At 46.1% G+C, this 15,808-nt stretch overlaps 1 protein-coding gene across 2 annotated transcripts in view; it reads right to left on the minus strand.

Annotated features, from left to right (window-relative positions):
• Cdyl (chromodomain Y like) overlaps positions 1-12,453 on the minus strand; it is a 131,190-nt gene extending 118,737 nt beyond the window's left edge. For both annotated transcript variants that reach the window (XM_050142367.1, XM_050142366.1), the window contains exon 1: positions 12,313-12,453. Coding sequence is in view for 1 of the 2 variants with exons in the window: in XM_050142366.1 (XP_049998323.1) it covers positions 12,313-12,336 (24 nt within the window). In the remaining variant the exon portion in view is untranslated. The remainder of the gene's footprint in view (positions 1-12,312) is intronic.
• Between the last annotated feature and the right edge of the window lie 3,355 nt (positions 12,454-15,808).

Here is a 15,808-nt window from a genome sequence, read left to right on the forward strand (position 1 = left end):
ATCTGGGGGCTGTGGCAAGAAAGCATGTCATGGCAATGAGACTTACTCAAGTTCAACTAGCTGCTCATTTCATGGTGGCTAGAAAGCAGAGAGAAGAGGGTGGCCAGACCCCAGTAGTTCCTTCAAAGACAGCCCCCAGCGATAGAGTTTCCTCCAACCATGCCTGCCCCTCCCCAATCCCGCACCCAAAAGGGTCTGACACTTTCAAATAACCCACAGGTTCATGATGTAGCAAGCCTTTAAGAGCAGGTCTCTGAAGGACACTCCTCACTCAAGCTACAGCACTCTGGATGACAGCGCAACACTGCCACTCTTTAAACAAGAGGCTTAGTTGAGACAAACCCTGCAGCTTCTGAGTGGCCAGCAGGAAGATGACCCAACTGAAAGCAGGACCTTTAAACTTCACTGAAAAACAAGCACTGAAAAAAGGTGACGCCTTAACCATCACAAATCTCATTAACCCATCACCAAATCAACCTATACTTCACTTAATGATTTTTCTAGAAGATAACATACAAATTCCTGCTTCTTAAAACAAGCTTGGAGACACACACACACACACCAGGAGCCAAGAGGCTCCAGGAAGTCACTATCATGGCTCATATCCCTGAAACTTTTTAAAGCATCTTGCAACAGTACTCACTCTCCCTTGGTCTGTGGAGTACACAGTAATTATCTCTTCCGAGTTCTAGGGTAGCATCAGACATAAACAGGTCACACCTTCTAAAGCCACTCAACCCTCCACTCCATCTCAATTTCCTAGAAGAACGTTTGCTCATTTTGCCGTGGTTAGAATAAACAGAATAGGTAAAAACTGTAAAACACATACCATAAAAATGACCTTGACTTTACCACTTATGTGCCATAGTTTTTTTAAAGGGGCTTCTAGATAGTTCTTTCTAACACACACCTTTGCATAAACACACGTCATACCTTATGTTCTCTCCAGGGCTCACGATCTCCAAAACTATCATCCCAAGACCAAGAACTTCCCCATGTTCAACTCATTTCATGAGCTAACCGGCACGTCACTGACCTGCCTTAGCAGATCCGCGTTCCTTTCTGGCTGCACTTGTGTGTCATGCTATGGACACCAGTGAGTCTAATATCAACGTAAGCAGTACCATGGAGCCCCAGAGCTGACTGATGCATGTATGTCGCTACTTTCATAAACAAAGAACGGGAAGGGCTGTACCCAAGTTCTCTAGGGTGCTAAATAGCCGAACTGGAGATTAGTTACATGGTAAACCAGGAAATGCCCGTGTGCATCTACTTGATGTCCTGAAATTCTAACCGCAAATGAATGACAAAAAGGAAGGTAAACTTTAACTAAAGAATATCCGTAACCTGCATTCAACAGTGCTGGGTTCTACCAAACAGTGGGACAGCAGCACCACCTTCTAGAAAACCACAAGCAGCAGGAACTCTAACGGACAGAAAGCATACACCAACTAAGACACTTTGCAGACACCGGAGCTCACGGGCTATTTGACACCAGTGGTAAATAAAAGCCCACACACACACATGCCACTTTCACAAATAAAAACATAAAATCCATTTTAAAGGTATTTTTTTTTCAATTGTATGTGCACTACATGTGTGCAGGTACCTATGAAAGCCAGAAGAGGGCATTACCTGGAAATACAATTTCAAGCAGTTGTGAGCCACCTGCTGTGGGTGCTGGCAACCAAACCCGGACCCTCTGCAAAAGCAGTAACCACCTCTACTGTTGAGCCATCTTTCCCATCCCATATTCATTTTAATAACAACAATGCAATCTATCTTTCTAGGAGGAAAATCTTCCTCCCCTCAAATAATTTGTGCAAACTTCAGGTTCTTTCTAGTTTACCTCCAAAATGCCTGGCAAGATTTGTCCCAAACCAGACACCTCATGTCTCATTATCACATAAGCTACAATTTTAAACGCCAATCACTAGTAGTATCAGCAACCGTTGATTGTCTGCCACATTCATGGCCCCAGACATCACACCATGGTATCCCCAACAACGTATGTATTCAACCATTCCAGAAGAAACTGCACAACACACTACGACAAAACAATGGATAAGGAGGTGAAAGGGGTAACTACAGTGAGGAGCAAAATGGCCCCACACTTTCAAGAGAGGGGTGCTAATGACGTGTGGCTTCTTTGTTCTTTGTTTCAAGGTCCTGTGGAATAAGGACCTTACCTACTAGGCAGGCTGAACGAAGACAGACATTGGGGCTGGCACGCTAAGAACAGGTCAGTCTTAGCTAAAGAAAAGTTTGAAAAGATATGCTCATAAGACAAAATAGGCAGAGCAACAACTATCCCCAATTCCATAAACAGTCATATGAAATCCAGTTCACCTCTTATCTGCATTTCAATATCATCAGACAAATACAGCCCTGGCTCAAATCCTCCAAACCCTTTACTTCGTCATGGTAACTACAAGTTCCAAATATGGGGAGGGGGGCTTCTTCAGATGCGGGAGCCACAGCAAACTAGAGTTCTGAGGACTTCCCGCCCCCAACCACAAATAACCAGACCTTTAATAAGATGTAACTCTTCAGGCTTTACTGGGCTTGCAGGAAGCAAGAAAAACCTCAGGCACACCTCCAATTCCAATTCCGGAGAATGAGTAAACCGTAAAAATAGATCAACACCGTGGCAGCTAATAGTGATCCAAACGGACAGAAATCCACAAGAAGACACCTCTGAGCGAGGGAGTTTATAAACTAGGTTAGCTCTAGAAGAGGACCCTGGCTGCTGGCGGCACTATTCCTTGGGCTGAAAGTCTGGATGAACGAAAAGGAGAACTTGGGCACCAGTACTCATTCCTCTCTAGTCTTGTTTACAGACACAATGTGACAGTTGTCTCACTCCTGAGTGACTCCTGCTGCCACGTCTACAATGCCACCACACTATGATAAACCAAATCCCTTAATAGACAGACTGAGAGCCAAAGTAATGCCTCCTATAAATCACCTCTGCCAGGCATTTGTGACAGCAAGGAGTAAATAACTACTGCGACACCGAAGACAAAAGCCAAGGAGGGATGAAGGGAGGGACACAGGGGCAACAATAACATGGTCATCCAGAATATTCAGAAGCAGAAACAGTCAAAATACGAAATGGGCGAAGTCAAACTTTTCCATTCAAAACCTTTCCATGCAAAAAAATTCTTAACTCCGAGCACAAAAGTATAGAAAATGAGTATAAACTCTGACCTTTGTTGATATAAATCTTAATTTAAAACAATTATTTGGTATACATATAATTTAACCATTTATTAAAGATGAGAGCAAATTCAGCACTCTTTTTTTACATAAAGAATAACCCAGAATCCCCGATGTTTGTCAGAGTTAAACGATCATTTTGATGGTTTAACTATCAATGCTGAGCATGCCACTTCACCTAAATGCACACAGTACATGAAGAAAGAAGAGTGTTTACGGCTATTTAGCAAAGTATTGGAAGTTCTGTCCTAAAATCAAGCAAAATTTAGCATTTTTATGAAACTCGAGTCAACTTAAAACAATTTCAAAATCAAATATTCGAACACATACAATCCAAAGACAGACTAATTTGGTATTCACATGATAAAGAATGTGGATAGACAACTATTAAGTCTTCTTTTTCCATAATTAAACCATTGTGCTTCTCAGAGAGCAGGAAACTTGTATGCAGACTTCTAAGACTGCAAGGCTAATGTCACCGCACTCCACGACAGAAAGGTCTTAGATGGGAACCAGTGTTTCAGGCAGCAATAGGCAGTGGCGGGTGGTGGCAAAGTGAACTGCTGTGATTAGCTGGCTGCCGCTACAGTGAAGTCACCAGAGCAACACGGGGTGCACTGCCAGCAACACCTTGGGTGCGTTATGTATTTGCTTTTCATTTCTGCATTCAGAAAAGTCTTTTACTGTTGCCCAATGTTTCATGACAAGCAGCCTTCAGTTAGGTGACCCGCTGAACTGGAATTATCAAATTAAACTCAGTTCAAATCAAGGAGATACAAGGTTATCTCACATAAAGAGAAAACAAACAATAACTTTCATATGTAAACAGAAAAAGGAAGTTAGAAAGAAACAAAATCAAGGAGGCGGGAATGAGAGACTAATCAATAGAGAGACACTAAGGTGACAAAATAGGAAACTATGTGGAACCCCAGGAGAGTGGAAGAGGGTGCTGGGGGCAAAAGGATGCCAGTCCAAAGAGAAGGAAGAGGAAGAGTGGATGTGGACCTAGAGAAGAAACAATATTTGCAGACAGAATAGCCTGATAAGGCACAAACTCGCAAAAGCAGCATAACATATAAAAGGTCCATACGCGGGAGTAGAACTCCAAAACAGCAGAGTCAAAGGAATGATCGATCTCCAAGGCAACCATAAAGAGACCGGTTTCCTATAATGGAGCCAGTCACAAACCAGCTCCTCAGGAATGCTGAGAAAGCAGATGATGGCATCACAGCTTGGAAATGCTGCAAGAAACAACCAATTTTAAAATAAGGAGAAAAGGAGCCAATGAGCTGCTTTTCTTTTTAATCACCACCTCTCACCCTACCCAGGGTTCAGGGACCATAACATGGCCAAAGAGAGGTTGAAAACTATCAGGAGAACCAGACTCAAACAGCATCCTCTGGCCATGACAGAACGGATGTGCTCAACCCACAGAGCTGTGCCTACACAGGACCTGCGCAAGAACATGCCTACCAACCTTCTAGCAGGGAGTGTCCAGAGGGTCAAGATGACCCGCCCACAGCTGAAGAGTTAAGGACAACTGATCACTTCTGCAGATGGGATGGCTGTGGTTTTTTTAAAGGTATGGTCCCTGACAGGTCAACTATGCTCCCACGAGTTGCCCTACACTCATGAATGTGTGTGCGCATCTGTGTGTGTATGTGTTTGTGTATACCCATGTATATATATGGGCAGCAAAATTGGACTTAGTGGGTTATTTAAAATAAAACAGAGGAATGGGTAAGAAAGTAGGGAGTGAATCTAAAAGGAGTTAGGGTGAGGAAGGGGGTAAATGCATTCAAAATACATTGCATGAAATTCTTAAAGAATTAATAATACTATGCTAAAATATGTATGTTATATTAGGTAAGAATAACCTGCTATACCTATGGTATATTTTCTGTAAACCCAATGGTAACCACAAGGCAAAGCATGCAAAAGTAGCATTAGGAAGAAGACATTAAGTCCTAGTTTGCTCTGATAAACACCAGTACCAGCAACTTGGAGGGCCCAGAGGCCCTCTGCAGGACCTGACCTGACAGCCTCCTCCTTGAGGACTAGTTTTCACAATACCAGAAGAGCCCTGCAGGCTTCCAAAGGAGAGGAACGACTTTAAATAGCCCCACCCTACGCCATCTATGAACCACAACAACAATCAGCATGGCACAATAACCCTATCTGGGCAGCAGAGGCGCGCACTCCTTGGTGCTAACCAACAGTTCTCTCTTTGGACTTAAAACCCACTCGACAAAAGGAAACTCATGCCTGGTACTGGAAATCTAGCCAACTACCCAGGGCTAGTTAAGTCACAGATCGTAGAGGAGAACCTATAACCACCACTTTAGTAAACCAGCATAATCCCTAACCACATTCTAAGTATTTCACTCCTCTTCAAGGAAACTTCTCTTTGCAATAGTCAGAGACATTACAGAAACCACAACCAATCAAAAGGCAGAGCTGTGGAGCCCAGTCCCAAGAGACACATCTCCAAAATGACTCCGGAACCAAGACTCAGGAATCACTGCAGAAGCAGGGAGTGGAGGTGTGGTAAGAGCCAGAGGTTCAGGGAGTGTGCTCTGAGAGGTGTCTTCTAGAAACGTCAGAAGCTACACCCATAAAGTCTCACCCACAGGATTGTCTGAACAGGACAACAGTGGACATGGGAGCCAGGGAAAGCTCGCCAGGCATCAATCGTACATAGAAAACTACAAGCAAGTAGGGCAAGCCGAGGAGAGAAACAGCCTTCCCCAGGGAAGGGCACAACTGCTTATCTGGTTAGCAACAGTCAGCCGTGAAAACATACATAAAAGTGACAGTGTGAAGACTAAACAGGTTATATTTTTGTATTTAGGAATATATATGTATATAGTATCAATTATAAAAAAGAAGTCATGGATTTGAAAAAGAGCAAGGAGGAATATATGGGAAGGTTTAGAGGGAGGAAAGGGAAAATGAATTGATTATATTATAATCTCAAAAATTAAAAGAAATTTTAAAATATTTTACATAATTAAAAAAACCACCTTAGGCTAGGCAGCAGTGGTACACGCCTTTAAATCCCAGCACTTGGGAGGCAGAGGCAGAGACAGGCAGATCTCTGTGAGTTTGAGGCCAGCCTGGTGGTGTACAGAGCAGGTTCCAGGACAGGCTCCAAAACTACAGAGAAACCCTGTCTTGAAAAACGAAAAACCAAACCTTAGAAATGGGAGGATTTATTTCACCTTCCAGCATACAGCCCATCATAAAGGGAAGTCAGGGCAGCAACCTGGAGGCTGGAAATGAAGCAGAGACCATGGAGTAAGGTTGCTTACTGGCTTGCTCCCTGTGGCTTGCTCAATCTACTTTACTACCCAGGACCAGATGCAGAGCTGCTCCCAGTGGGCTGGTGGGCCCTCCCACATTAATCATTGCTAAGAAAATGCTCTGCAGACTTCCTACGGACAACATGATGGAAGCATTTACTCAACTGAGGTTCCATCTCCCAGAAAACTCTAGCTTCTAGCTTGTATCAAGCTGACCAAAAATTATACAGGTCAATACAAAAGCTAGAGCAGAAACAAGTAAAATTTAGAAAGTGGGAGGGGTCACATGGAGAGGTTTTTTTTTAAAAAAAAGAAAGAAACCAAATAAAAATCAACAAATCTTTAGCTGAACCAGAAAAAATTTAAGAAAAACAGCAGAAATACAAGGCTCATGAGACTTATGAACAAGTGTTTGCTAATCAAGTTGATAACACAAAAGAAATCAAATTTGAAGGTTCCTACACAATCAAGACTGAATGATATAAAGAAAGAGAAAATCTGGACAAACCAGTAATGAGCAAGGAGCATAATAAAATGTCTTCCATGAAAGCAAAAACCGACAGCTTCTCTACTGAAAAGCATGCTGGGCTGTGGCGGTGTATACCTTTAATCCCAGCAGTCAGGAGGCAGAGGTGGGAGGATCTCTGTGAGTTCAAGGCTAGCCTGGTATAGAGAACAAATTCCAGGACAGGCTCCAAAGTTGGCCCTGTCTCCAGAAACAAAAAGAAAACAAGAAAAAGCACAACTAAAGAATGCTATCAACTCATACCCCGAATGAAAGAATACAAGTGTAACAATACTCAACAAAATTCAACAACAAGTAAAAAAGAAAAATTAGTGGGGGGGGGATGTTGGCACAAGCCTTTAATCCCAACACTTGGAACCCAAGGCAGAGGCAGGCAGATCTCTGTGAATTCAAGGCCAGCGTGGTCTACAAGAGCTAGTTCCCCGCTAGGACTGTTAAACAAAGAAACCCTGTCTCAAAAAATCAAAAAAAGAAAAACTAACCCACCAGAATAAACTGTGATTCATGCTAGGATGCAAGGGCGGTTGAACAACACAAATACCTCACATTAACAGAATAGCGAAGAGAAACCATATGATCATTTCAACAGATGCTAAAAAGCATTTGATAAAACTCAACATTTCTCCAGGATAAAGACCCTCACAAACGAGGCAGTGATCCCAATAAAAGGGTATTGATGACAACACTATGGATAGGATAGCATTGTATTGGACAGGTAAAAGTCACAGTTTTCCTCTAAGACCTGGAGCAAGACAGGATACTCTCATCCCTTCTATTCAACATACTGAATGTCCTAGGCAGAGCAGAGAGACCGTTGAAATTCAGCTATCCCTGTTTGCATACAATAACATTTCATACACAGAAAACCCCAATGATTCCACCAAAAACCTTTCGTGAAATACAAAACCAACATATAAAAGTCAGCATTGTTTCTACACTGACAGCAAAGTCAAAGTATCTGGAAAAAGAATCAAGGAAGTCATCACATTCATAACTCACAACTGTAGCAAAAGAAAGTGAAAGATTAGGAATGAACTTCGCAATATCAGGGCAGGAGGTATAGCTCACTGTTACACCTGTCTATCACGCACAAGATCCTCTGCTGGCTCCTAGAGCCACACACACACACAAATACACAAAAACACACACACACAAATAACTGACTTCAAACAAATATAAAGCTATACTATGTTCATGGATTAGAATCAACAATACAGTTAAAATATCCATAATACAAAGAGTGATCGGAAGACCAATGTGATTGCCATCAAAATATCAATGATATTCATCCTTACAAAATCAGAATAAAGTCTAAAATCCACACACAAAAATAAACTGTTCCTGAATAGATAGATAAAGCAATTCTGAGAAACAGCAAAAAACCTAGAGGCATCATACTGACTTCAAAATATACCACCAAGTTATCATAAATAGAAGTGCACAGTCTAGCATAAGAGAAGACAGGTAGTGATGGCACACACCTTTAATCCCAGAATTTGGAGTGAGAAGCAGGCAGACCTGAGTTCCAAGTCAGTCTGGTCTGCAGAGGGAGTTTCAAGACAGCCAGGATTACACAGAGATACATTATCTTTAATAAAACCCAAAAGACAAACAAATGGCCAATGAGTACATTAAAAATATTCCACATCAATAATAAAAAAAATGCGAAGTGAAATCAATCAGGACCAGAAAAATGACTCAGTGGGCAAATACGCTACCACAAAAACATGGTGATATGAATTCAATCCCTGGAAGGAAGAGGATCAATGTTGCAAAGTTGTCCTCTGACCTCTACACACACATATATATCATACACAAAATAATAAAGTCTTCTACACCCAAGTACCTTCTGTTAGAACGACTATGAAAAACACAAACGATAACCACTAGTAAGGGCAGAGAAGAAGCAAATTCTTCACACTGATGGTGGGAATGTGAATTAGTACAAGCACTGTAATAAACCTATACAGGGTCCTCAAAATGAGAATGAGATCTTCCAGAGTCTTCTGTACACTACAAGGAACACACTCGAGTCTTCTGTATAGCAATGGTGACTGTGTTACCGAAAATGTTCAAGATGTACTGTTTCCATCACAAAGATCATGATGTGAGACACTGTGTCAACTAGCCACACTTAAGGGATTGTACAACACACATACTTTAACACAATAGGCTGTGCGTGGTAAATATATGCAACTGTGTAACAATTTGTAAAATGAATTTTTAAAGTCTTTAAAACAAAAGTTGTTTGGCCTTTGTGAAACCTCTGCTCTTTTTTACGCTTAGTCAAGAACATGCTTTGGGCCAGCAAGATGGCTCAGTGGGAAAAGATGCGTCTGAGTTTGAAGTCAGGAACCTGGAAGGAGACTCCAAAGTTGTTTTCTAACTTCTGCACATGCACCGTAAGGGGTGCACAAACATGCTTTCACTCAGCCCTAGCGGCACGAGATTCAGAGAAAAAGTCTATTCTATCCTTCAACTAACAGAAGCTCTTTAGATCCTGGCAGACTACTGTGCTACCCTTTTGCAGATTATTCTCGTTTTTCATTCACAAAGCATAAATCCAAGAGTCACTTAGTCATACTAAGGACCTACTGCTGCATACAAGGTTGCATGTTAAGTGTTAGAGACATAAATGAAAAAAAAACTCAAGCTCAGTAAGCGGTTAGACAACTCACTACAGCCATGAAGCCTATGAGCCTCCCTCCTATCAAGGTAGGTACTTAAGGGCAAGACTTTTCAGCGCTCTGGATCTGTAGAGCCTCAGGCCAAAAGCAGAACATTTCAAATTAGGGACAACCAGAAAAAACAGGACAAAACTATTATCCCTTGACCTGGCCTCTGAAGCACATGGTGTTCTGCCCAGCCAGTCAAGACTGTAGGGCTCCTCTACAGCTGGGCATCACTGCGGCCACCACACAATAATGCCTCCCTCCGTGAGCAAACTGCATCTTTTTTTTTTCAAACTGCATCTTTTTAAGCAAAAACGGGACTTGGGCATTTTAGATCAGTTACAGGACAGTTCTGAGTACCCCTCTGTACATGCCTGCTGTAGGGGTGTGCTCGGTCTTCTCACATAAACCCTCACAGCTGTGCAAGGGAAGCATTGATCCCAACGTCACAGATGAGGAAACAGTTTTCAAGGTTAATTTACTCAACAGGACAGCTGGAACTCAGTAACAAGCTATTTGACTCCACATCCAGACTCTCGGCCACTATGCAAAACTTACAAATATCCATTTTCTTTCCCTTTTTTTCTTTAAAAGTACTTATTTTATGTGTGAGCACCAAGTGACAATCTCCCGCAGATAACACTGACCACACTCTGGTAGTGAGGCTTGGTAGCATGAGCCTTCACCTGCTGACCCCCCTCGCTGACTGACTAGGTAGCCCAGACTGTCCTGATCCTCCCGCCTCAGTCTCCTGAGATTAGAGGTGCACTGCTTCAACATCAACTTCTCATTGTAATACAGCCACAATGTTTCCACCAACTAAAGAAGTTAGAAGGAAAGCTAAATGATACTAAACAGAACACACCTACATTGACTTTCACCACTTCAAATCATATCTCGATGTTACCTTTTCCCTAACAACAAACTAACAAAAAAAAAAACCCAGATTCAAAACTTCGGTTGCACATTGAACCCATCGGTTCCTCAAGCCCAAGAGGTGCTCTCTGAGAGCACTGCCCATCACATACCGGACATCAAAAACACCCTGAATGACCACAAGCCTTAGTATAAAATGCTATTTATAAATGATGTGTGACAGAAAAATGGTGAGTACAAAACAGGAAGCTATAGGAGAAACACAGAAAGTAACTTTACTAACTCATAAGGCAACAGTGACCAGCGTGTCATCTCCTTTGCTGGAGAAGGATACAACTTATGTATAATGTGAACGAACCTCTTGCCCAAATACCAACGCGGCTGATATTTAGAACCCCCCCCCCCAACACTCAACAGTGAACACACAGACTAAGGCACCAAAGCAATGATCTAATGTGGAAAGGAAACCCCTCACCTCGCGCACACTCAGTACTTTCCACGACTCCGCCGGTAAGACATCTTGCCTACCCCTTCCCACCTCTACTGTACGGGTTCCCACTAAGACATGTCCATTCCTGGAAACAAAGCTTCTTGGGAACGGGGAGTTCTCCCTTTATATCCCCCAGAGACCTAAGAGCATCTTGAATACACTAAGGCACTGCTAATGTATAAAATGGTTGAAAGGGGGAGGCGATCTTCAATGATAGGTACTGATAGGTACAAACTAAAGAAGCACAAACCAAGGGCAGGCAACAATCTTCCCTTAGGTCTACAGAAGGTAGCCTCCTTCTAAGGTCTTTTGTAAACATTTGTTTTTTAAAAGCAACAAAACAAACAAAAAAACTTGCTACAAGGTTCTCATTGTTGTCAACAAAGCTTCAGTCCATGCCAAAAGTAGTAATACACACAGGAGGAGGCACACCTTGGAAGGCTCACATAAGGCTGCAGTTACAGATGCTTATTTCAATCTCTAAACACCCAAGTCCCAAAGGCATCATAAAGGTTGAGTCTGGATAGAATCCGGAAAGTTTTAAGTCTCTTAAAAAGATGTATTTATAAATATGTGAAATCAGAGAACCACTTAGTCCAAAGGCACAGCCAGCCTTTACCCTTCTGTACTCCCAGGAAGTCTACTTTGAAATACGTCAAGAAGTTACGTGGAGACATTCAGAATTCGTCCAAGATCCAGACCGATAACTCTCAAACTTGAAGTTAAAGCTGGCAGACCCATCACCCATAACTCATCGTCTCGACTCTTAAGTACCCTCTCCTACTCCCAAGGCTGCGACGACAGCGCATCGGCGTTTAAGTTCAATTTCCTGGCTCCGGCCACAATGTTAACCTAATTAAAGCATGTGGTCAACGTTCAGCATTTTCGGTGCGATATTTTGCATCCTTCTGGCTAGTACCCGAGTGGAGACAGCCGCACGGGCCCCCCGCGAGGCGACACCCTGTCCACCAGGCTCTAGCAAACGGGCAGGAAAAGCACCCCCGCGCCGCCCACGGACCCTACCGCGCGCAGGCACGGGCTCCCCTCGCCAGCAGCACTTTGGGCTGAGTCTGAGCAAGTCGCTCGTGTCAGCGCCACTTCCCCCCGGCCCGGCAACTCCGGCGCCCCCGCCCGCCGCTCGCTCGGGGGGCTGGCGCACGCTTCCCGTCCAGCAAGCGGGGCACCGAGGCCCGTGGGTCGGGGGCGCCGCCGGGGGGAGGGGAGTACCTCGTACAGCTCCTCGGAGGCCATGGTGGGCGGCGCAGGGGCGCGGCGGGGTCGGGGCGCGGCACCCGGCGGCAGACACTTTGTTCCAGTTGGGTCCCTGCGTGGCCTGCGCTTCCTGCTCCGCGGCCGGCGCCGGGCGCAGTGCACGGACCAGCTTCGCTCTCCGGGCGGCCGGTGCGGGCCGGCAGCAGCGGGGTTGTGCGCAGGAGCAGCTGCGCAACGCGCCCTGGGCGCCCGCGCTCAGTGCCCGGCGGGCTGGCTGAGGCTCAGGCGCGGGCTCATCGCGCCCGCAAGGGGCCGGACGGGATGGAGAGGGCGCGGCGGCGGTGCGGGAGGTGCGGCGGGATCCGCGGCTCCCGGTCTCCGGTGTAGTGCAAAAAGCTTCCTACTTGCGACCGAAAAACCTGCCCCGGCTACTGAGCATGCCCAGTGCTGCCGCCCGGCCCGGCGGAGCAGTACTCCCGCGCTCCGGGTTTTCGGGCCGCCCTCGCGGGAGGGGCGGGAGGCGGCGGGGCGGGGCGGCCGAGGGGAGCACGGACTCCGTTCCGGGCCTGGGCGCGGGCGGCGGGCTTGCAGGGAACAAGCAGGCAGGAAGGGGAGGAGTCGGGCGGGGTGGGCGGGGCCGTGGAGGCTAGTAGGCGGGGCCAGTGCTTGTGGGCGGGGCTCCGAGTTGCCCAAGTCCCGCTCCCCGGGGTCGGCTTGGCCACGGCACCGCCCACCGGCCCTGCCTGGACGTGGGCGCTAGTTGCCCGGCAGAGGGCGGGACCGGGCGGCGCATGAGGGTCGTGGAGGAGGGTTACTGTGCCGACTGGGGCAGGTAACCAAACCCAAAGTTAAGCCAGAAAGGACCTGACGGGCCGGTGGGCTCGCGTCTAGAGTCGCGACCCGACGGCGGTGGCCGTGCTGTTAGCGCCTGTGACCGGGAGAGCGCAGTGGCTGCCTCCGTGAGCCCGCAGCGGGCGCCGGCCGGGACAGCGCCAGCAAGCTAGGGGCCAGCGGTGTGGCCAGGTGGAATCTCCCGCCCTGCCACGTGCCCGCCGCCCCCGCGGCCGCAGCCAAGACCCGGAGCCGGGACTGCGCGCCCCGCCGCGTGTCGCCAGCCGGGCCTCCTGCCGGGGTGGGATCTGGGCGCGGGGGAGGGCGGCGCGAGGGCGCGGCCGTCTAGCTCTGCCCGCAGCTTCCCCACGCCAGGCCTCGGGTTCCTCCTGAAGTGTCCACCTCCCCTTAAGGGGAGCGAAGAGGGGTGTTCCGATTGTAGACTCCGGGAGGTCTGCGTTTTAAAGGACCGAAGCTGTCAATGGTGACGCGTCTTGTGGGGACCGGCTAGACAACACTCCCTCTCAATCTGCTGCATTGGGCTGGCCTTTCCTCACGTTATAGGTGAGATGGGTAGAGTGAGCCCAGCGTGCATGGCTCATCTCCCGGGAAACTGGACGTTTCTCTCGTTGGGAAAAGAGGCTACGGGACCAGCTTCCCAAAACAGCTAGCAACACAATGGAACGTCCCCTCGGGGCACTACCAATACTTTCTCCCTTAGAGTCTACTGGACGTTAGCGCCACTTCTCTCTGCTCCCAATACTTCCTCTCCCGTGCTACCCCAGCTCTCAAAGCTCCATCCTAACAGATCTCCCAGACATTGGGCTCATCATACCAGTTTTCTTCCTGAAACCCAACTGGTTTGTGTACTACAACAGCCTTCTAACAGCCACAGACGTCGAGAAGTTCCCTGCCTTCCCCATACCCAGGTTTAAAAAAAAAAAAAAAAAAAAAAAAAAAAAAAAAAAAAAAAAAAAACAGTACGCCAGCTCCTTGAATACCTAGCATTACAATCCCCGGGTCTTCGAGAGGGTGCCCGTGCCTGTGACCGCCATGCCTGCAAAGCCCTCTTAGACTCCTAGCGCCATCACATCGAAAGCCTGGTCTTCCGGACTTCTCTCCGGGGACTCCAAAAGCACTCAGTGCCTGCTCCATGGCAGCGCTAGCTCAGTATGGTTTAATGTTTATCCACTCATCTTCAAATTTGAATTTCCTGCCCCAGACACTACCCTGTACATATGAAATAAGCTGATACTCAATGAGCAGGAATTCCGGTGGCCAAAGAAAGCATGAACAAATTCCTAAACAGAACAACACATTAAGGAGTCCTACTCGTCAACTATTTAAGTCGCCCCAAGCCCCGCCTTTCCCAGATGGCTCAGCCAATGCTGTCCCACCTCCAAACAGGCCTCCTCACTTCGCGGTTTCTTTGTTTGCTACCCTGGAGTCACTTCAAGTCCTACTAATTCATCAGCTCCTCGAAGCTAAGAATTAGGACTTTCTACAAGGGCGTCTCAAAGCCGTTGGCTCCCTAACACCATGTCAAGTGCTCTAGTGATGACCAAACGCCATACAAGCAAAATGAGAGAAACAAAAAACAACCGAAAAAGGGATCCTAGGTAGACAGTGATCAGATTAACCTCTCACATTCAAACCCATGCACAAGAGTGGACACCAAAATCGGTATAAGCATCCCTACTCCCGCTATGCTCACACTAATCACTGCTACTTTCGGGACAGAATGTATTGATTTTAAGGTATATTATCTCTAAAGAGCTTTCAGTCCTACCCCTGATGCCCCATAAGGAGAGAAGACGATGGAGATAGCCACAGCAACCATAATCAGACGCTGTGCTAGTACATAGAAAATAATCCTTCCACGTGGTGGAAAAGGCTGGAGATTGAGAGGGGTGGGGTGGGGTGAGGAATAAGAGCCTTAGTAGAAAAGTTCACGTTTTACAACATCGAAGATCTAAATTACGACTTGCCACAATTAACTCCCTATGTTGAAGGTGTAACCGGTAGACTCTGCCAAAGCAGGAGCAAGCCATCCTCTGAAACTCGGCGCCAATTACTTCTCCTCCAATGAGCTGGCTTCCACAGCGGGAGACCTGAACTCAGGTTCTCAACTAGTGACCGAAAATCGGACCACATTTTCAGCTGTCCATTTACCCCCCTCTTCCCTGACCTCCTTGCTTCCCTTCATTTAAAACAACCACTGGGTTATTAAGTGTTATTTTGCATATATATTTTTTACATCATCAAATGAAGCTTTCCACCTTCACTTTTTAATATAAACATTTATCAGTGCTTATAACAAAAGTAAATATGCTCAAGGTCACTTTGTAGCTTTGAATTTATACCATCTTTATGAAATAATGCAGTTTCTAACCAGTTACCAAGACCACGTGTGTGGGTGTGGAAGGACTTTTTCAATTAAGAAATCAATTTCTGAAACGCCTCAGGAAGACTGTACCAAAACTACATATACCACACAGTGGCATCTTCCAAGGTGCACAGTACACAGTACACGTGTGCACACAGCACAAATCTTAAAAGGCTGTGGACGCGGTCAACACGAGACAATGGACACACATGATTACAACACACATCCGAAACAATAAGCTTCAGCTCTTACCTGACTTGGAGCAGTGGAGGAGATTCCCACAGTCCATTTTAC

This window comes from Alexandromys fortis, unplaced genomic scaffold, assembly GCF_014885135.2.
Source record: "Alexandromys fortis isolate MF-2015 unplaced genomic scaffold, M_Fortis_MF-2015_v1.1 scaffold_5, whole genome shotgun sequence".
Lineage (NCBI taxonomy): Eukaryota > Metazoa > Chordata > Mammalia > Rodentia > Cricetidae > Alexandromys > Alexandromys fortis.